General features: G+C 42.7%; 1 protein-coding gene across 1 annotated transcript in view; it reads right to left on the bottom strand.

Annotated features, from left to right (window-relative positions):
• Window positions 1-23,276, bottom strand: part of LOC141655315 (uncharacterized) — a 91,701-nt gene extending 68,425 nt beyond the window's left edge. The window contains exons 1-3 of the mRNA XM_074462400.1: window positions 22,928-23,276; window positions 21,897-22,027; window positions 21,380-21,549 (exon numbers count right to left, since the gene is read on the bottom strand). Of these exons, the coding sequence (XP_074318501.1) occupies window positions 21,380-21,549; window positions 21,897-22,027; window positions 22,928-23,276 (650 nt within the window). The remainder of the gene's footprint in view (window positions 1-21,379; window positions 21,550-21,896; window positions 22,028-22,927) is intronic.
• Between the last annotated feature and the right edge of the window lie 951 nt (window positions 23,277-24,227).

Here is a 24,227-nt window from a genome sequence, read left to right as displayed (position 1 = left end):
GAGACGCAGTGGCTGCTGCGCCTCTTCCCCAGCTACTTTATGCGTGTTTTAAGATCTTTTCGAGATTTACTTCCAAAGTTTCACCGAAACCCTAATTCCACCGTGTGATTAGTATAAATAGGGACCTTCGTTCCTCATATTTCTCACGCGAGTGTCTGCCCTTCTCTTCTCCCTTTGCATTCTAAGACCATGCTCTTGATTTTTGGCGTCTACGTGCTTGAACTTCGACCACTTAAGCTCGGATCTTGCTTAGTACCAGCCTCGTTTTGCATGAACGACCGATTTGACCAACTCCACATCAATCAACTTAATCAATCTTGTTTAAATTCCTCTTAGAGGGCACTTTCGTCGTACATTCGAGTCGAGCATCACTAAACGTTAACTTAGTTAATCTCGTTTCGTCAAACATAAGTCTGCGGGTGTAAATCCCATCTTTTATTATTGTACTTTATTTTTGTAATCATTATTGTAAGATTTACGTCGAAAATATATTCAAAACCGATTTATAAAACCTTTATTCAAACCCTTTTTAACGGATTAACGGGAGACAGATGTCGAGAAGCAACGCGACAGAATCTGCGCCTCTTGAAGGGACGCAAGACTGCCACGCCTCTTTCGAGGTCGTCATCAGCTTTCTCGCTTTCCTTCTTCTTCCTTCGTCTTTTGTTTAATTCGTTTGTTTATCTTATTTCGTCTTTGTTTGTTCTTATTTCATTAGCATGATAATTTTGACATATGAATCATTATTAATTTATCATCTTTAAATTCCCGACATAAATCCCTTGTAGTTAATATTTGCGGGTTTCGTCGTTAAATCAAATCCGGATTTTAGAGATTCGATTCATCAATATCAAGTCTCTGAAATTCATCTTTTGTATATTTTTGTTTGTTTATTATCATCATTTAGTTTAGCATTAATAACCTAACTATTTTGTTAATTTGTAATTAACCTTGTTATTAATCTTGTAATTAATTTTTTCTAATTAGTTTTATCTCATGTTTTATTGTTTTTATGACCAATTCACATGTAAATAATATATTAATCCACTTCTATTCGAGTCAAATATCGACAATCAAGTATTAAATTCACCAATGAACATTAACGATATGCATTTCCGGCTTCACAGCCAGAATTCACCTCAGGAACAGACGCAGTGAGTACTGCGCCTCTTCCAAAGGACGCAGCACTGCTGCGCCTGTTCCGGGTTGAATTCTGCCCCTGAACTTCCGTTGTTACTTTAACATAGCTATTAGCTTACGTATTAATTAACTATTACTCATATTATCACCTAATAATCTGTTCGTTAATTTATTTTCCCTTTCTTTTCTAAAACCATCCGTTTTAAGTGTATTTTCGACGTAGATCAATTAACCCGTTGTAATTATTGTAATTTTCTTTATTGTATTTGTATTATATTTCTTTATCATATTGTTTGTATGCTCTCACATACAATTATCCTAAATCTCTACCTCGACATTAATGCATGTTAAACTACTTGATCACCGACTTAGTTAATTCTCACATGCTAGGACTAATTTATTGGATGTTGCATATCATGCATATAACCTTCAACATATCGAGTGTAGACGATTTTCCCTAATCATTAGTAGAGGCCGCTATCGAGGCGGGCGGGATTAGGTGTTCGATCAAAAGAGCTTCCTAATACGTACCCTCACCCCTTACTCCAGATCTCTGTGAACATCTGTGTTCATTGGCATCCACGAGAGTCATTCTAGACGTTGAATGCTAAGGGTAACGAGTTCTTGGTGTTCGTGTCATTACTTTGTGTCTTGACATGACGCGAAGTATTCGAACGGTTTCCTTCCATAATAAATTGGTGGCGACTCCACAAATGCAAAGCTTGCTCGTTTTTCACCGAGCGACTCCCGTGGTCCCACGTCCATAGTTTGGCGACTCCGCTGGGGATTAATACACTTACGTGTAGCCAAGGGTGAAACTTGAACAAGGTTAGGGAATAGTTTGTACAAGACAGTTGTCGGTTTTCATAACTTGGTCTTCCTAGATCGTTTATTCGGCCTTCCTAGGCCCAACCCAACCCATTCGACCAATAGTCCCGTCTAGACGGTCCAAATTCTTATTTGGGCCTAAGGATGGATAGCGATTGACGTCAACCATACCATGGTGCTTACTCTTGTTTGTATCAAGGGCTTTCACTACTTGAGGAAATGGACTAGAAATCCGCCTTACTCCTATTTGGTACGAGCCTCTCCACAGACCCCGGGTTTGATCGTTCGGTATGGCAACCCACCCTTTAAACCAAAGCACTTTTAAATGCACTCAGCATCCCGTTATAATACCTGTATAAATGCTTGTTTTATATATGATCACCATTTTCTAAACGAAACCATGACGAATTTTTGTAAAATCAAAACCTCTTTTAAAAACGTAAATTTTCGAAATGGGCCAAATTTAGCACAAAACTAGTCGAAACGCTGTCCAATTGTCGAGTCAAAATTCGGGCTTCGAAGCCCATTTCAAATCCTCACTTCGAGTTCACTACTACAACTACACTATAGTTGACTAGGACCAACATTTCCAAATTTTGTCATTTCTTCAAACCTCACTTGACACAAGTGGCACACTTCCACTTCACAAGTCGAACCTTTTCTTTGAGTAAGTGTGTTAGAATGTTCGATCATGTTTTGATTCGTCATCGATCTCTTATCCAGTTTTTTCAAGATGCCTAGAACTAGTCACGTAAGTGTCAATGGACAACCACCGAACGGTAATGATCTAATCCTAGCCGCGTTAACTCGTCTCCAAGCTAGCCAAGACCAAGTGTATAATCGCCTCAACACGATCGAGGGCCGAATTGTTGCTGTAGAAACTAGGTTCCCTCTTGCAGAAAATGAAGTGCCTCATGAATTTGTGAATGACTTCGTGAATGAAAATCCACCACCTTTTGTGGGAGCACAAGAGGTCAACCCTCCCGTAGGTCTGACTGAAGCTGAAAAACGACTCCAATATTTAGAGGAACAACTGATGTACCTCAAAGGGGATGATATCTATAGGGAAAACAATCGCAAGTATGAGGCCGTGAGTTCCAAATTGCCAACCAACTTCAACAAGACGGATATCCCGAAATTCAAGGGGCACGAAAACCCTTTGAACCATATCCGTGCTTTCAAGGATTATATGTCTATCAAAGGCATTAAACCCGAGATGTTCTTAAGGATCTTTCCTTTATCTCTTGACACCATTCCTAAGCAATGGTTCTATTCCCTAGAACACAAGAAGATTGCCACCTGGGATGATGTCGCGATTGAGTTTGCTAAGCAATATGCGGATAATCCTGAGATCCAAGTCAATATGCGCACCTTAGAGGTTCTTACCCAAAATGATAAAGAAGGCTTCACCGACTTTCTAAGTAGGTGGATGAAGATTAGTACCCAACTTATCGAACGTCCTGATGAAGCTACCCTCGTGGAAAAATTCGTGGACAACTTAAAGCCCATTTATGCAAATCATTTGAGGTACCAAAACATTAAGACCTTAGAAGACTTAACCTTACTAGGGACAAGGATCGAAGATCACATTCGTAAAGGACTCTTGTCCAAAACGGTAGGTCGTGGATATCAAGGCTCAACAAGTCGTTCTTATGGCTCTACTCGCAAGACTAATAAGGTTAATCTTCTCGAACCATCAAACAAGAGTATCCCACAAAGAAAGTTCACAAATATTGGGGATATATACTCCAACGCTCTGAAGAGATTGATGAAACAGGGTAAGCTTCAACCCATAGGGCCTACACCTGAACCAGAAAAGAAATCCAAGTCCTGGGACGAGAATTCGTACTGCGAGTATCATAGAGGTAAGGGACACGATACAGAAAAATGTTACAAGTTAAAACATGTACTTCAAGACATGATTGAAGACGGTCGCCTACCAATGTCACCTGGAGGTAAGCCTAACAATACTCAGAATCCTCTTGGAATTCTGATAATTACAAGTGAAGAATCTACCTTAGATTGTTCACACCTCATTTCTCCAGTCGAAGATGAGATCCATGCAATAGAAGATGAAGGGACCTACTCCACCATTTCCCCTACTGTCACCGACTTTATCGCATGGACAAAAAGTGTGAATAGGCAAGTCTCAGAATTAGAAAGTGTCGTGGCAACCCTGTCTGATCCAAATACAACACCCAAAGAATGTGCACCACTAAATCTCTTTCGAAATGCTACAATGCAAGAAGTAATAGCTGTGGTTGATGATCTAATCGACCAAATCATCCAATTGGAGGCCGAAATCATGAGGTTGAGAGAGCTTGCTACTGTCAATGGAGTATGGGCCGACGATGATGAAGATGAATATCTCACCGAACACTACCTAGTCAAAGTCAGTGAGGAGATAGTCCAAAATAGTGAGGACCAGGATATAGACCACCTTACTCGTTCGGGGCATCCATATCAAAACATTTTTCAAAATGGTCCCATAGCAAATGGTCCAATCACCAATACCAACGTTGTCATGCCAAATGATAACGAAGATACCTCTACTGACCATTTACTAAAGCAACTACAGAAGACAAAGGCTGATCTTTCAGTCTGGCAACTAGTTGCAAGCTCGTTCCCACATCGCCAAGCTTTGCTGCAAGCTTTGGCCAAATTAAACGTGGCACATAACTCCACACCCGATAACGTAGTCAACTTGGTCTTCTAAGATTCGCATAAGCTAAGTAACCTTGTTACTTTCTCGGATGAAGATTTGCCACCTTTCGGCGCTATTCATAACTTGGCTCTATACATTACTGTCATTTGCTTAAAGAAGAATGTGCCAATGACTTTGGTAGATGATGGCTTGGCAGTCAACGTCATACCATTGAAAACAGCATACAAATTAGGCATGAAAGAGTCAGATTAGATCCCTACCAATCAATGCCGGAGCTACATATCAATGCACTGCAACTACACTACTACATGACATGATGCATAATGAAGTTGAGGTATACGTAGATGATATGATTGTCAAGTCCAAAGATAGAGAGGGGCATATTGCGAACTTTCGCAAATTCTTCTTAAGACTACGAAAGTACAACATGAGACTCAATCCACAGAAATGTGCATTTTGGGTAACATCTTGCAAACTCCTGGGATATGTCGTTAGCCAACGAGGGATTGAAATAGACCCTTCCAAGATCAAAGCTTTAATCGAAATGCCGCAACCTCAAACAGAGAAGGAAGTTAGAGGATTCTTGGGCAAGGTGCAGTACATAAGTCGATTCATATCAAAACTTACCATGATCTGTGACCCTATCTTCAAAAAGCTAAAGAAAACGGATCACACCATGTGGGATGATGACTGTCAAAAGGCATTCGACCAAATCAAGAAGATACTAGCCAAACCACCAGTGCTCATGCCACCCCAACGAGATTAACCTCTTGGTTTATATCTCACAGTAACTGAAACAGCCATGGGTGCCACGCTGGCCCAAACGGTGGGAAAAGAAGAAAGAGTTATCTACTACCTTAGTAGAAGCTCTTGGAGTATGAGTGCAAGTACACACCACTCGAGAAGACATGCCTCGCTCTTATGTGGACAACAAAAAAGCTACGCCAATACATGCTTAGCTACTCCGTCAAAATATACTCCAAAATGGATCCTATTAAATATATCTTCGAAAAACCTGTTCTCAACGGACGCCTAGCAAGATGGACTTTGATGCTCTCAGAGTTCGATCTCAAGTATGTACCTCTGAAAGTTATAAAAGGACGCGCTGTCGCCGAGTTCTTCGCGGAAAATCCCATCAACGATGCACAAGCAATAGACACCTGGTCGTTTCCGGATGAGGACATACTCCAGACCGATGTAGACTCCTGGGACCTTTATTTTAACGGAGCATCGAATTTAAGAGGATTTGGAATAGGAGTGTTGCTCATTTCTCCTGAAGGCGAGCATACACCACTCTCTGTCAAACTCGACTTTGAGGTGACAAATAATGCAGCAGAATATGAGGCTTGCCTCATTGGACTACAAGCAGTAGTAGGTTTAGGCATCAAGAATCTTTGGTTATATGGAGATTCTTTTTTGATCATCAACAAAATTACGGGATCTTGGAAAATTCGAAGTGAAAGCCTAGCACCCTATCAAGCCAGGATAGACCAAGGTGCCCAATTCTTCGATCAAGTGACGTACCTACACCTGCCTCGAGAAGAGAATCAATTTGCAGATGCTCTTGCAAAACTCGCATCTTTGATTAATATGCCGGATAATATGGTAGAAATGCCTTTATGCATCGAACGACGGTCAGAACCAGCTTATGTGCACCAAATTACAGATGAAGAAGAAAGCCTAGAGGAACCTTGGTTCCAAGCAATTCTGAACTTTAAACTCAACGGCGCCTATCCACCAGACATGGACAAAAGGGGAGAACGTGCTATACGCTTACTAGCCTCCTAATAAGTCCTCATACAAGGAGAATTATATAAAAGAACACCTCATGGTGTAATCCTGCGTTGCCTTGATCATTCACAGGCACGAAAAGTGATGGAAGAAGTCCATGATGGAGAATGTGGCTCTCACATGAGTGGACCAATGATGGCGAAGAAAATCACGCGTTTGGGGTATTATTGGACCACAATGGAATCTGATTGCATCAAATATGTCAGGCATTGTCATAACTGCCAAATCTTCGGGAATGTGCAACACGTCCCTTCTTCACTACTCTACACCATGACATCTCCTTGTCCATTTTCTGCTTGGGGAATCAACATTATCGGAAAGATCACCCCAGCCGGAACAGGAGGTCACTGTTTCATTTTGGTGGCTATCAACTATTTTACCAAATGGGTTAAAGCGACTTCTTATACTAGTCTCACATCCAAGAATGTGGAAAAATTCATACAAACCAATATCATCTGTCGATACGGTTGCCCACATGAGATCATCAGTGACAATGGGTCACATTTCCAGGCTGAGACTAAACAATTGCTAGCAGAGTACAAGATCAAACATCACCATTCCTCGCCATATAGACCACAAACTAATGGTGCAGTAGAGGCCGCAAACAAAAATGTTGTCACAATCCTCAAGAAAATGATTGACAATTATCGAGATTGGCCAAGTAAGATACCATTTGCCTTGTGGGGATATCGAACATCCCTTAGGACGCCCACTGGTCTACTCCTTTCTATTTGACCTACGGTATGGAAGCCGTGCAACCAGTCGAGCTCGAAATACCATCCTTGCGTATTCTACTCGAAAGTCAAATACCAGAAGCCGATTGGAAGATGGATAGATACGAAGAACTCATCCTCCTGGATGAACGAAGATTGCGCGCATTACATAATGTGTAAACGTATCAGGCACGTATCAAGCGAGCCCTCAACAAAAGGGTTAAGCCAAGAAACATCAAAGAAGGAGACTTAGTTCTCAAATCAGTTAGAGCTCTAGTCAAGTCCATACTCCCGGTGGTGCGGTTAGAATCACAGACCTAGATGGGACTGAATTCGCCAACCCAACTAACCTCGACCAACTGAAACGTTACTATGCTTAGAATAGGAACAAAAACGCGCCTCGCGTAACACCATGTGTCGCTCCTGTGGCACGGAATAAAAAACGGCCCCTGGCAAGCTGAAATAAAGTTTATGTCACCTTGCTCTTGCATTTTGACAAATCGTCATCCTCATATCATCAAATAAACTGAATTGTGCTTTAGGAGTAAGTAAAAGCTCATGCTTATTTTCTAGTTCATTGCAAGCTTTTGCTTAGAACAATTATTCTTTTACATTTACTTGAACTACGCGCAAGGGTTTGATTTCATTTTTTTTAAATGAATACGTAGGCAATCCTTCACAGGATACAATCCACTATTATTTTTTTAAATGTAAATAGAAGGACATTTGCATATGCATTTGGAATTCGACAAAAATAATAAAAGAAAATTACAACGGTTGCATAACCAATTAACCTTTTATTCATTTCTTTCCATAATAATAATAGTATGCCACATAATAAAAATAATGCTAAAATAAATAAGCTAGGATTCTAAAAACCCCACCATTTTATTACAAGTAATAATAATAATAATAATAATAATAAATAATACTAAGACTTAGGCTATTCCTCCATTTTCCCTTTGCCTTTGTCATATTTTCATATTTCCTATCTCGACCACGAGTCGGGCTGTAACACCCCCTCATACCAAGGTGCATTATCAGGACCACCCTACCATAAAAGTGTGTTACCGTCTCGGTTGCCCGAGGTTAGTACATATCAAAAGCGTCTGAACTGAGCACATTTATTAAAGTACTGTAAAGTATAAAGTTTACAACATCCAAATCCAAATACTGATTCAACAAAATACAACTCCAATGTCTGACAATAAAAGAAATCAAACTAAGACTCAGACGGTGATGCTATGACTGGTGATGACAACACTCCCATGACTGTCCCCAAGCTCACACTAGCAATACCTGTCAAGCCTCCTCACCATCCCCGAATGGATCACCGCAGATTCCACAAACAACAACGGGGTCAGTATTACTCAATCAATATAAGACAACAAACGAAGTAATCAACTGATCATCGTCCAATCCCAATCTTCCGTTCTCACATCATTCACTACACACCGAAGTGTGTAGCCCTGCCAGATTACCCATCGCAACAGGTAATCCTCGCCGCCAGTGGGTGACCGTAGCCGATCCCACCTAGTCCAGCTCCTCAACGAGCGACAAACAATCCCTGTCCCTTAATGTGCACATCCCCTCCCGTGGCGGGTTCCACGGAGGGCGAACTAGGGTGTGAAGCCACTCCCGCAACTCCGCAAGTGACTCCACCACAATCACATTCACACGACATCACAGCCGTCACAACACCCTCACACTAACATCGTCACGACAATCTCCATACTCCGATGATCAACAGATAACAATAATCACACAACAAACATGTCTTAACAAAGAACAGTAAACTGAGGTGGGAAACCCTACCTTAGCAATCAACAGTGGAATGAACTCGAACAATCAGAAAGGCTCCTCTACGAAGTCTTCTCCTATACAATAATCACATAACACAATTACACATTGCACAACCCCCATATCCCCAATTCCGTAAATGTACACAGTAACCCCAACGAATACGAATAACATAGAAATAGGACTTACCAACAGAAGAATGAGGAATTATAGGCAAGAACTCCGAAGATTACACACACAACAATGCTATGGGATGATTAGGAAGTGATTAGGGAGAGATTAGGGTTAACGTAGAAATGATGAAGTTTGAAATGATGTTTAGAAACTGACGCGGGATATAAAAATAATCTTAAACACTCCCTAATCAAACCGTCAAAATAACACTCGCCAAACCGAATACTCGGTCGAGTAAAGTTATACTCGGCCGAGTATCCTCTACTCGGTCGAGTATTCACTATACTCGGCCGAGTATTCATCGGTAGAACCAAAACAACCCACGACAACAGCACTACTCGGCCGAGTAGGCTCTACTCGGTCGAGTAGTCAACAAAGAAAATCCGTAGTATTACAGTCTTCCCCCCTTAAAGAGAACTTCGTCCCGAAGTTCACACTCCACTCTAAAACAAGGCACAACACAACGCATCAAGACTATACTAACCACATGTAGCAACGCCAAAGAACTACACAAGTCACCACAAAATTCACTATCCCGACTCAAAACAAAACAACAAAACGAGACAAAACACGACCGCGACCATCTCCTACCCCCCTAAAAAGACAACGGTTACATCCCCGTAACCAAACATACCTGATCAAAAAGGGTAGGAAAACGTTCTCGCATAGCTTCCTCGGGTTCCCATGTGGCATCCTCCACATTATGATTAGACCAAAGGACCTTGAGTAAGACCGTCTCACCATTCCGGGTCTTACGGACCTTGCGATCAAGAATCTCCTTAGGAATCTCGGCATAGGACAATGATTCATCAAGCTCGATGTTCTCCATCTCAAGGATATGCGACGGATCGCTCACATACTTCCGAAGTTGAGATACATGAAAAACATTATGTACTTTATCCAAAGCTGGTGGTAACGCTAACTTGTAAGCTACCTCGCCTACACGGTCCAAAATCTCGTAAGGACCTATAAACTTTTAGCTTAGCTTACCTTTCTTCCCAAACCTCATAACACCTCGCATAGGTGACACTTTCAAAAGGACCTTGTCACCTACCGCAAACTCAATGTCCCTGCGGTGTAAATCGGCATAGCTCTTCTGACGATCTTGAACTGCTCTCATCTTTTGCCGAATTAGTTGGACTTGCTCAACCATATCTTATACCAGCCGTGGCCCTAAAACCACTGTCTCAGAACTATCATCCCAACAAACTGGACTTCGGCACTTCCGGCCATACAAAGCTTCAAAAGGTGCCATCACGATGCTCGTATGATAACTGTTATTGTATGAAAACTCGATCAGATCAAGCCTGTCTTCCCAACTGCCCCCAAACTCCATAACACATGCCCTCAACATGTCCTCTAAGATCTTGATGGTCCGTTAAATTACCATCGGTTCTTGGATGAAAGGTTGTACTCATCTTCAAAGTTGTACCCATCAACTCTTGCAGTTCTTGCCAAAACTTGGATATGAACCTCGCATCACGATCAGAAACGATATCTTTAGGTATACCATGTAACCGAACCACATGCCTCCTGTAACCCAATGCCAGTTGCATCTTAGACCAAGTATCTTTCATGGGAACGAAATGGGCTGACTTGGTTAACCGATCAACAATCACCCAAATCATGTTGTTACCTTGCTGTGACCTAGGCAACCCCACAATGAAGTCCATGGAGATCGACTCCCACTTCCACTCGGGTACTTCCAAAGACCGTATCTTACCTTGTGGTCTCCTTTGTTCACCCTTGACTATTTGACAGGTCAAACATCTGGCTACAAACTCAGCTACATCTCTCTTCATGTTTGGCCACCAAAAAGTCTTCTTAAGGTCTTTGTAAATCTTGTCACCACCCGGGTGAACTGAATAAGGAGTGCAATGAGCCTCCGCCAAGATCACTCTCCGTAACTCTACATCCTCAGGAACACACCATCTCCCATCAAAACGAACACTCCCATCTGTATGGATAGAAAACCTGGAAACCGTTCCACTCTCTACCCTTGACTTCCACTCCTGAATCTTAGGATCAAGCTCTTGATTACTCTTGATGTTCTCATACAACTCTGGCTCGATCGTCAAATCCCCGATGGTATCCCCCTTTCGTATCATAAAGATCCCCATCCTAGACATCTCATCCCTCAACTTCAGCAAAGACATGGCTGTACATAGCGAATGAACGCACTTCCTACTCAGTGCATTTGCAACAACATTAGCCTTTCCCTCGTGATAGATGATCTCTATATCGTAGTCTCCGATCAGCTCCATCCACCGTCTCTGTCGCATGTTAAGTTCCTTCTGAGTGTAGATATATTTTAGACTCTTATGATCAGAGAACACCTTAAAAGTTGCTCCATAAAGGTAGTGCCTCCAAATATTAAGAGCGAAAATAACTGCACCCAACTCCAGGTCATGAGTAGGGTAGTTCTCCTCATATTGCTTCAGCTACCTCGAAGCATAAGCTATGACTTTCCTTTCCTGTATCAAATACAACCAATACCATTCTTTGAAGTATCGGTATATACCTCAAAGTTCTCACATCCCTCTGGCAAGGCTAGGATAGGGGCTGTGGTCAAGCGTTCCTTTAAGGTCTGAAACGCCGTCTCACAACTCTCATCCCAAACAAACCTGACTTCCTTCCCCATCAAAGATGTCATAGGCCGCGCTATGGTAGAGAAATCTTTCACGAATCTCCTGTAGTAGCCAGCAAGGCCTAAGAAACTCCGAATCTCAGCAACATTCTTCGGCGATTCCCACTTGGTTACGGCCTCAATCTTACTAGGCTCCACAGATACTCCCTTCTTAGATATCACATGGCCTAGAAAAGCTACTTCCTCTAACCAGAACTCGCACTTCGATAGCTTGGCATAAAGCTGATTCTCTCTCAAGGTCTGCAAGACTATCCTCAAGTGCTCCTCATGCTCTTCCGTAGTCTTAGAATAGACTAAGATGTCGTCGATAAAAACAACCACAAACCTATCCAAGAACGGTGTAAAGATCCGATTCATCAAATCCATGAAAGCTGCTGGTGCATTGGTCAACCCAAAAGGCATCACCACATACTCGTAGTGACCATATCGAGATCGGAACGCTGTCTTAGGAATATCCTCATCTGCTATCCTCGACTGGTGATATCCCGACCTCAGATCAATCTTGGAAAACACACCTGCTCCACTTAGCTGATCAAACAAATCATCAATCCTAGGCAACGGATACTTGTTCTTCACTGTGACACGATTGAGCTCTCTGTAATCAATGCACAGTCTCATACTCCCATCTTTCTTCTTTACAAAAGGAACTGGAGCTCCCCACGGTGACACACTAGGCCTGATGTAACCCTTGCCTAGCAACTCATGTATCTGCTTTTTCAACTCTGCCAACTCTTTAGGTGCCATACGATAAGGTGCTTTAGATATAGGACCCGTTCCCGGCTTAAGCTCCATGCTGAAATCAACATTCCTCTTGGGAGGCAAACTCGGTATCTTCTTAGGAAAAAAATCTTCGAACTCTCTCACCACAGGTATCTCAGAAGCTGTCGGCGGCTCTACTCGGTGGTCTCTCACATGACAGAGAATCAAGGGACACTTCTTCCTCAAACATGACTTTAAAGTCATCACAGCTATGCACCTACACTTAGGCTTTACCACAAACCCTCTATAGGACACCCTAACACCTTTGGGACCCTTTAAGGACACTCTCTTTTGCCGACAATCTATCCTGGCATCATACTTACCCAGCCAATCCATCCCGACAATCACCTCGAACCCATCCATAGGAAACTCTAACAGTCTCACTTGGTAAATCTACCCCTCCAACTTCCATAGATACTCCCTTATACAACTTGAGACACGACACGGACTCTCCCAGGTATGAACACGTCATCTTTAACAACCTCAAACTTTCCCAAACCCATAGACACAAAGATGACTCTTAGACACAAAAGAGTGTGTAGCTCCTGAATCAAACAAAACAAAGGACGATGCGTTATGAACAAGAAAGGTACCCAATAACTACATGAGCATCATCCTGTGCTTCCCGCTTGTCCATCATTAAAAGCTTCCCATTGTTTTTCCGTCCTCCACCCCGAATCAAGCATTGGAGGTACTTGGCTTCACGCCGAATCGGGTGGTCTTTGTTGTTCTAGCGCGATATGATCTACCACCACCGCGTTTTAACCGCCCAGTTGCCCTGTCCACCTCTGTTGCCCCATGAACCCCCCTGTCGGTTACTAGCAAAACTACGAGTCGGCCCCCGAGAGAAATTCCCGACCGAGCTCCCGAACCGGTCTTGGGCTTGTAGCTCGTGCATTCCTGTCTCTTGTGGCCTATCCCACCACAGTTGAAGCATGTAAGGTTAGAGTTGTCACTCACACTCCGACCTCCATTCTTTCCCCATCCTCGAGATCCTCCCGAGAAACCAGCTCCACCAGAAAAAGCCTTAGCATGGTTGAAGTTCCCTTTCTTGTTGGCCGACCGATCGTTACTTCCATCACACCTTCCTCTTTTCCGCAGCAGTCCTCTCATCTATCTCTCTTGAGAGATCTACCATTCTCTCGGCTTGACCCGCTCTCGAGATACACTTCCTTGAGGTCGGTAGCAACCCCTACTGGCATACGACTCACGATCTTAGCAGATAAACCTCTCTCAAAACGGAGAGCCAAACCTCTCTGTCCTAGCTGCATGTCCTCAACATAACGAGATAGCTCCAGGAACCGATGATAGTAATCAGTGACTGTCATCTCCTCAGTCATAGTAAAGGAATCAAAGTCGGATCTCATCTTGTGTCGGATATGCTCCGGCACAAACTGCTCCCTCATAGCACTCTTCAACCCAGACCAAGGAATAGCTCCTTCAGCCTGGTAAAAAGCTCTAGCATCTTCCTTGACGTTTTGCCACCAAACCGCAGCTTCGCCTCTTAGGTAGTACACTACCTGCTCAACGATCATGTCTTCGGGGCACTTAACCATTTCCATGAGAGCTTCGATCTCACGGTGCCACTTCTCGACTAGCTTTGGTTCACCTACCCCATCATATGTGGGAGGGTTGAAACGAGCGATGATGATGCTGAGCTGAGTAGCATCCATCGACTTCTCATTCCCCTTTCCCACATTTTTGAGAGTTTCAAGGAGAGCCTCTTGTTGCTCAATCATGCGAGCAACCTCATCAAGAGTCATCTCAGAAGCTTGGATCTGCGCGGGAGTTCTTTTGGGCGGCATTTTGAGCTGACATGAAACAAGGAAACGTAAGCACAAAAGCCTACGCCTCAAAATGTAACAATCTTCCGCCAAAGGAACACTCGGCCGAGTATACAACCATACTCGGTCGAGTAACGACTACTCGGTCGAGTATCCTAGATACTCGGTCGAGTATTCGACTCCAGAAGCAAACGTCAAAAACTCAGAAACAACACTCGGTCAAGTAAAACAATACTCGGCCGAGTAGTCACTACTCGGTCGAGTATACTTACTTAGTCGGTCGAGTTATCACATACAGTAGCCACTGCTACTCAATGCCAAACAATACTCGGTCGAGTGCTTGGTTAGTCGGCCGAGTGCTCCCTACTCGGTCGAGTACCTGCCCTGCTCGGCCGAGTTACACAATAGACGGGTACACAGTATAAAGTTCTCTATCATGCTCACTATTCCCGCAGCAAACACATAACATCAAGAACTTAAATGCCACGTTATAATCATACCAACATACAATTTATGCATATTCTAATTCCAACATAACAAACATCCACAAACTCGTCACCTCCACCATTTCTCCAATCACCACACTTACAAATTTCAACACATACCCTTTCAATTATCAACTATTACCAACATGCATCTTCACATACATGTACATACAAACCTAACTCTCATCACACTTCCCCATGTTACCGGCTCGAGTTAATGAGGGCCAATTTGCGACTCCGGGACGTCTCCCGAGTCTTTGCGGTAGCTCCAAACAACTCTCCCCGGGTTCATTTTATTTAGACTCCCTAGGTTCATTGGATTCATTTGTTTAGGTGCCGGAATCTTCGGCTCTGATACCACTTTGTAACACCCCCTCATACCAAGGTGCCTTACCAGGACCACCCTACCATGAAAGTGTGTTACCGTCTCGGTTGCCCGAGGTTAGTACATATCAAAAGCGTCTGAACTGAGCACATTTATTAAAGTACTGTAAAGTATAAAGTTTACAACATCCAAATCCAAATACTGATTCAACAAAATACAACTCCAATGTCTGACAATAAAAGAAATCAAACTAAGACTCAGACGGTGATACTATGACTGGTGATGACAACACTCCCATGAATGTCCCCAAGCTCACACTAGCAATACCTGTCAAGCCTGCTCACCATCCCCGAATGGATCACCGCAGATTCCACAAACAACAACGGGGTCAGTATTACTCAATCAATATAAGACAACAAACGAAGTAATCAACTAATCATCGTCCAATCCCAATCTTCCGTTCTCACACTGTAACCGACTACACACCGAAGTGTGTAGCCCTGCCAGATTACCCATCGTAACAGGTAATCATCGCCGCCAGTGGGTGACCGCAGCCGATCCCACCTAGTCCAGCTCCTCAACGAGCGACAAACAATCCCTGTCCCTTAATGTGCACATCCCCTCCCGTGGCGGGTTCCACGGAGGGCGAACTAGGGTGTGAAGCCACTCCCGCAAGTGACTCCACCATAATCACAATCACACGACATCACAGCCCTCACAACACCCTCACACCAACATCGTCACGACAATCTCCATACTCCGATGATCAACAGATAACAATAATCACACAACAAACATGTCTTAACAAAGAACAGTAAACTGAGTAGGGAAACCCTACCTTAGCAATCAACAGTGGAATGAACTCGAACAATCAGAAAGGCTCCTCTACGAAGTCTTCTCCTATACAATAATCACATAACTCAATTACACATTGCACAACCCCCATATCCCCAATTCCGTAAATGTACACAGTAACCCCAACGAATACGAATAACATAGAAATAGGACTTACCAACAGAAGAATGAGGAATTATACGCAAGAACTCCGAAGATTACACACACAATAATGCTATGGGATGATTAGGAAGTGATTAGGGAGAGATTAGGGTTAACGTAGAAATGATGAAGTTTGAAATGATGTTTAGAAACTGACGCGGGATATAAAAATAATCTTAAACACTCACTAATCAAACCGTCAAAATAACACTCGCCAGACCGAATACTCGGTCGAGTAAAGTTATACTCGGCTGAGTATCCTCTACTCGGTCGAGTATTCACTATACTCAGCCGAGTATTCATCGGCAGAACCAAAACAACCCACGACAACAGCACTACTCGGCCGAGTAGGCTCTACTCGGTCGAGTAGTCAACAAAGAAAATCCGTAGTATTACACGGGCGCTCCTACGCTATCTCAGATCTAATCACCAATGGTCTCTCTCGTGGTCTAGCCTTGCCATTCTTATCAACCACCTTCTCGACGACGGGAGAAGTTTTCGGTTTCTTCGACGGATGAACAACTTGAAATCCGGCTTCTTCCTCTCCCTTGGTCAAATACTTCTCTTTCTCTTTCTCTACATCATGAACCTTGTAGTCAACAGGCTCGCGCTTCCTTAGTCTCTCGCGCTCCTCAGGAGTAGTAGCCTTCCTCCACTGCAAGTAGGAATCCGATACCCATAATGCGCTAACAGAAGAGTTTAGGAACCACATGTTTCTTTGAGCCCATTTGATGGCCCACTGTCTTCGGCTCTCGGTAGTAAGCGCCTTGGCAGTTTGAGGAACAGTGTCAAGCCTCGGAATCGTCTGCTTCAATCCAACTTGCCTCATCAGCCTCTCGGGGAAGATGCATATCATGAATTCTAAGCCAGGAATGCCCACCGATCGGGTAGGATCCAGAGTCGACGCTCTAGTAACAGACTTAAGATGCCACCAGGGTACAATCTATCTAATAAGGGGTCCATCCTTGTTCTTCAATTTATTCTCCCAGTAGTTGCAAATCCTAGTAAAATCCACCATGTAAAGCCTGGTCCTCATTGCAATTGAGCGAGCATGATAAGCAGGAACATTAACTGGGGGCTCGATCAATCGCAGACGCTCCAAAAAAAAAGTACCCAAAACGAAAAAAAGAAAACAAAAGTATCCAAAACGAAAAAAGGAAAAAAAAGTATCCAAAACGAAAAAAAGAAAGAAAAAGTTGTATTCTTTTATCTGCAAGATGATGGGACTTCCTAAATAAGGAAGGTCGCGGTTGGCTTTCCTGTTATCTAACCCCAATAGGATCTCTCCTAAACATAGGCAAGTTGGGCTCATGCGCATCTCCATCTGCTCAACTAGGCTCAAATAGCGAGGATCACCTCTCATATCCTCATCAACATGCCCTTGAAGGACATTACCATGCAATAGGCAAAACCCAAATGCCCTACACCTCGCCACATAGGAGATAGAAGGGTCTGCCCTATTTATGAATCGATCGACAAAATCAAGCATTCGGACTCCTTTTGAGGTCACAAGACGATCAACCTCAGCTCTTGTCAATCCAATCAAATCCCTAAATTTATTCTTATATCCTTGAGAAGTAGAGGGAAAAGCAGGCATATGTTCTGGGTCCCAACCGCCAATTGCAGCAATTTCTTCAGGAAACGGACAGATATCACCTCCAGGGAACGCAAACACGTGGAAGTTCGGGTCCCAATACTCAAGATAAGCATCCAAGAATGGTTTGACAACCTTAATTAGCTTCAAGCTCAAAATCGATCCAAGGTTGTAGGCACCCAATTCGTTGGTCCATTCTTTGAGACGGATTTCTAAAGTATTCATGATGTATGATTAATTAGAGAGTTTTTATGTAATAGACGGAAGAAAGACGGAACAATTATGTGAATAAAACCTCCATCGACGTCTATATTTATACTAAAAGCTGTTTCCTAAAATCTGTCAGGACGGACACACTGGGGAAAGGGCGCAGCACCAGCTGCGCCTCTTCGAAGGGACGCAGCTCATGCTGCGTGATGCGTGTCATTTATATGATGTTTCCCTATTTCCGTCTACTTTCGTGTTTTTGTATTATTGCAGAAATGTGAAGAATCCAGCGGAAATCGAGCCGAATCCGTCCCTAAGTACTTAGCATTGCATTTGACATGATTTAGTGACTCGAGAGATGAACTTGGTGCGTGTTTCAAGGCCTGAAAGATATATTTGCGAGAGTTTTAGAAGCGGATTACCAGCTACAGTGGTCTATAGATTGACCTACATGGTCGATAGACTGTCAAAATGCTGAAAGGAGCTACTAGTTAACTTGGACCGAGAGAACATGTTTTACCCATCCTACACGACCGTATTTCGGACTTACCTAGGGTTATGTGCCATCGTAGCTATAGTGAACCGACCATCATAGCTCCTTTCTATCATTTGCTTACGCTTATTTTTATTACTTTCTTATTTGTTTTTACATTTAGATTTAGATATAAATCAAATCAAATCCCTCCAGAAATTCATAAACTGAAATAAAACAACTTAACTCCCTACCTCCCTGCGGATCGACCCTTACTACCGCTTGCTAGTTGTAGTTTGGAAAATTATAAATATTAGTTTTTATACTTACATCGACAGGTATCAAATTTTGAACTTCCCCAAACCAAACCCTTGCTTGTCCCCAAGCAAGAACTAGACTCGATCCTAGGACCTAATGGAACGATTTCAATCTCAGAGCGAAATGCAAACTGTAAACCCTAAACCAGTTTATAGACCATGTAGGTCAATCTATAGACCACTGTAGCTGGTAATCCGCTTCTAAAACTCTCGCAAATATATCTTTCAGGCCTTGAAACGCGCACCAAGTTCATCTGTCGAGTCACTAAATCATGTCAAATGCAATGCTAAGTACTTAGGGACGGATTCGGCTCGATTTCCGCTGGATTCTTCACATTTCTGCAATAATACAAAAATACGAAAGTAGACGGAAATAGGGAAAATAGTAGCATAAACTACGTAATTGAGCTCTGAAATGCGTGTAAAATAGGGTGTAAAACATCATATAAATGACACGCATCAAACTTCCCCAAACCAAACCCTTGCTTGTCCCCTAGCAAGAACTAGACTCGATCCTAGGACCTAATGGAACGAGTTCAATCTCAAAGCGAAATGCAAACTGTAAAGCCTAAACCAGTTTAATGCTACAAATCAACAATCAATTAGAATTATGAATCATGCAAACGAGTTATGTAGCCGTTAAAAATTGCTGAACCGTCAACTATAGAGACTTATCAATTCGGACTCTCACGGGTCGCTCAAATCACAAAATAAATACGGGTGAGTATATGTAAAGATAAAAAGAAGTAATTTTGTAATGACTCTCACCTAACTACGACCTATAAGAACATGCCAGCAGTCTAACATGAAAATGATCTCTACAACCGTACATATGCATTCCAACCAAACAAATGACCATGACACATGCCGAGGTAAATATGGATATGTGAGGCTATGGGTAAGAAGGGGCTAAGATAAATTTGGATATGAGGAGTTAAAGCAAAGCTAGTAACTACAGATCCAAATTAGAGGAACATCCCAACTTCAGACTCAAGATCAATTGATACAAAACGGTGCCAATTAGAAGCACAAATCTCACAATTTCCAATTATAACTGAATTCCCCAAATGATACAAATAAAACATGGGAATAAAATCACCATCTAGTTGAAACTTCAACCATGTGATTTTTCTTTTCTCGGGCTTCGGTCGATCGACCAATGAGTCCAGTCGACCGACCATAGATCGAACTTGCTTTTCATTTTTTTTTCGATTCTGTTTTTTTTTTTCCTTTTCTTCCCTCCTTTCCAACATTCCACCATCCTTCTCATAGAGAGCAATATAACCAAAAAGCAATAAACACATTCCCACAACTACCAATACTAGCTCAGATAGGGTAGGTTAAATATAGTATGTAGCTTATGGGACAGAAGGCAATTTGGCTATGTGAAGTTTATGGGTAAAATGAGAAAAGGGGACCTCTTCCACATGTGTCAACAAACCACAAACCGAATGCATACAGGTATTAAGTAGATCAAGTTCATATTTATGCATATTGATGTAACATGTCTTACAAGGAGTAACTACTCACATTCCTAAATAAACCGGTCATAGATGTAACCAGTTATAAGGCTCTAAATCTCAGAAAATGATGTAGTTTGCCAAAAATATAAGTCAAGTCTCAAGATTCAGCGAATAAATTAACGAAAACTCGCAGACTATGCATATGTGATTCTACTAATAACATGCTAATTAAGCACGGCTTAGGCATAAATAGATGAAAATGCAAAGTCATCATTGAAATACTATCGTTCCGACTCAACTTACATGAAAAAGTAAACGTGATATTTTTTGGATTTTTTGAATTTTTTTGAATTTTTTGGATTTTTGTATATATAGGAAATGAAGTAAACAATGCAAGACAAAAACTAATCGTGAATGCAAAACTGAATGAATGCAACACAAAATCCTTCCCCAAACCAAATCACATAATGTCCCCATTGTGCAAGATCATAAAAGAAAGATAAGCAAAGGAAATTGGGATTTTGCGGAATTATAACTAAAATTGACATAAAAGAAGGACTCGGAAACTCACAAGACTTTAAGCGCAGCAAGAAACCTCCCCAAACCAGCGAGAGCTAGGAGGTTTCAGTAGCCAACAGTGCTACTATAGGTACCTGAAAAGAAACAAAAGTACCGCGTGTAATTCCGAGAAAGCAATTTACGAAACGCAAAATTATGTGCAAAATAAGACAACAGAAGAAAACAGAAATGAATCGGAGAATAAAGTGGAGAAAAGACTCCCTCAACTCCGCAAATCGACCAAACACAGCAGGGGAATGGTCGTGAACAGGTACCTTAGCGGGAAGCGGTCGATCGACCACACCAGTCAGTCGATCGACTATGGTGATAGGAACAGAAGCTCCTGTAGCTGCAGCGGTCAATCGACCGACCACACAGGCCAGTCGATCGACTGAGATACCTGCTGTAAGTTTCTGATTTCTTCGAATTAGCTCAATAAATTGAGCTAATACGGTCTATGAACCAGCAAATACACACAATAACGCGCCCAAAATTGCGCTAAACCCAAAGTGACAGTCTAAAGTCTTTAAATCCTAAGCAAACTTATTAAAGCGAAGTCTCGCGCACACCAAAGCAATAAAAAGTCTAAAATGGAATAAAAGTGTCTAAAACTTATGAAATAAAAAGTTTTTATCCGCGAAAAATGCGGAAAATCACTGACCATGGCTTCTGGCTATATGAAGTACCCTCCACGGTGCTCAACCTCTTAACATTCCAATCCACCACATTGTCCGGCGGGTCAACATCAGAAGCATCTTCCCACACTTGGACATCCTCTTCAGTCTCAAGCTCCAAGTCTGAAACTGTAACTCGAACTGGCGCCTTCTTGGGCTCCTCATCCGTGCCATAACTAAGACATCCCAGACCGCCTCTTTGAACGATTGGCTCCTTCACAGCTGGAGCATGAACGGCTCTTCCTTCCCCAAACCATTTCCTGTAATATCCAAAACAGAAGAATTATCCTCCAATTTGCTCCTAATCTGGGGAGGAGGTGTCACAACAGGAATAGGCACAGGTACTAAAGTAGGCATATCAGAAAGCACAAAATAAGATTTCTTTTCAGAAATTACATTACAAGTAACTGGCCACATATGGTCTTTCTTCCTAGGGGACTGGGCAAACATAATAGAGTGCTTCCCTACCTTAAAGGTCAAAGTTCTTTCCCCCACATCAATTACCGCACCAGCAGTGTGCAGAAACGCTCTTCCCAAGATAATTGGGGTGTTGAAATCTTCAGGAATGTCCAAAACAACAAAGGCAACGGGAAAGAAGAACTTCCCAATTTGCACGGGCACATTCTCTAAAACACCTATCGGTCGCATCTCAGACCGGTCAGCCATTTGCACAGTCATGTCAGTAATAGCAAATCTAGTCAATCCCAATTTATTAGCCAGACTCAAAGGCATAACACTGACACTAGCCCCTAAATCACATAATGCCTTCTCAATTGAGAAGGTTCCAATATTACAGGGGACAGAGAAACTACTTGGGTCAGACAGTTTTCGATCAGCAGTGTGAGTTAAGTATGAACTAGACTCCTCAGTTAAATGCACAGACTCGACAGCATTCAAAGACCTTTTCTTAGCTAGCAACTGTCTCATAAACTTCATATATGCAGGTATTTGATTAACTAGCTCTAAGAAAGATAATTGCACATTAAGACTATGCACTAAATCTTTGAATTTACTGAATGTTACCACATCTTTGGTTGGCACTAGTCTCTCTGGATAAGGAGCTGTAAGAAGCAAATTAGCCCTCTCCTCTAGGTCTCTCATTCTGGCATCAGTGGACTTAGGCTGAAAATCCACTACTTTATCCTTGTTGTAGCTCGAACCTTCTTCGGACCGTCTCAGGAATGAACCATTAACCATCGTAGGGTCATACTTTGGAACCGGAACTGACCCATCAGCATTTGGGTCTTGCCTCAGTAATTTCAGAGCCGTAGCAACCCTAAACAAGAAATCCCTCAAGTTATCTAGCATTGGAGGACGAAACGGTTCGACATCAGCGGCATCATTAGTCGATCGACCAGTGGGGTCGATCGATCGACTGCTCTCTTTTTTTCCAGAATGATCAGAAAGATCAGAAAGTGTCTCTGAGGAATTGGAGGTGGTCGGTCGACTGGGTGTGGCGGTCGATCGACCGTGATCGCTGTTGTTCGTCTTTTTCTCGCTCTTTTTCTTCTTTCCTTTTCCAGCAGCTTTTCCACCTTTTTTAACCATAACTCCCTCGGGTTCATCCTCTACAGTAACGGGTCCAGCAAGGGTAGACCCGCTTCTTAATGTGATTGCATTCAGGGTCTCTTCCTTCTGGTCCAGCTGCGATGGTAACTTCCCCGGAGCTCTAGTAGTAAATTTACCTGCTAACTGAGCAATCTGAGTTTCCAACATCTTTGTACTAGCCTCTCTAGCCTGAGACTCCTTCTGCAGCATTCCCGTCAAGCTCTGAAACATGTTTTTGAGCTCAGAAGCCTCAGAACCTTGAGACTGCTGTTGTTGCTGAGGTACATAGTGTGGTTTACTACGGTTCTTTGCTGCCGCCGCTATGAGGAGGCACATAATTCTCGTCATGGAGGTGGAGTCGGATTTTGGACATTCTGGCTAGTCCACCTCAAATTTGGATGTACATTAGAAGGATCAAAGTAGGTATTGGTCTGCCTATAATGTTGAAAAGCAGCAAAAACCTCATTGGGACTGATACAGAAATCCGCAACGTGTCCTTCTCCTCCACATCTCTTGCATGAAAAGGGACCGTCTAACACAACATTTACCTGATAAATACCACCCTTTGAAGCTCCTCCTAACTCAAACTTGTCAAATCTCGCCGTAAGAGCCTCTAATGCAGCTACGGAAGGAGATTCAACAGCTCTCCTTTGATTTCCCCTAGAGTTTCCATGCTCAGCTTTATGGGTGGCCATATCTTCAATAATCTTCCACCCCTTAGTTTTTCCAACATTCTCCTGGAATCTGCCATTAGCTGCAGCATCCAGGATAGCCCTCTGATCATCATAAAGCCCATTATATAATTGATTGCACAGGCACCATTGCTCGATCCCATGGTGCGGAATAGATCGCACCAGCCTCTTGAAACGGATCCAAGCTTCATGAAAATCTTCATTAGGTCCTTGCTTAAAACTCGTGATCTGAGCTCTAATCGCATTGGTCTTCGATGCAGAGAAATATCTTTTATAGAATGCCAGGGCCAGCGAGTTCCAATCAGTAATCCCATTAGCAGCTCGATCCAGATCTCAGTACCACTCCCTAGCAGCATCCCGGAGTGAGAATATGAACATCGTCTCTTTTATCTGGTCCTAGGTCACACCTGCTGGTGGGGGTATGGAACAGCAGTAGTCAATGAATATCTCCATATGCTTAGCTGCATCTCGTTTGCAGCTCCCCCAAATTGGTTTCTCTCAACCAAGTTATTGTAGGACGGTTTCGCTTCGAATTTTCTATCCGTCCCGGCTGGCAACGCGAATCCCTTATAGAGATTCTCAGCTTTAGGCTCGG

Source organism: Silene latifolia, chromosome 5 (genome assembly GCF_048544455.1).
Source record: "Silene latifolia isolate original U9 population chromosome 5, ASM4854445v1, whole genome shotgun sequence".
NCBI lineage: Eukaryota > Viridiplantae > Streptophyta > Magnoliopsida > Caryophyllales > Caryophyllaceae > Silene > Silene latifolia.
This window is presented reverse-complemented; position numbering and strand designations above follow the sequence as displayed.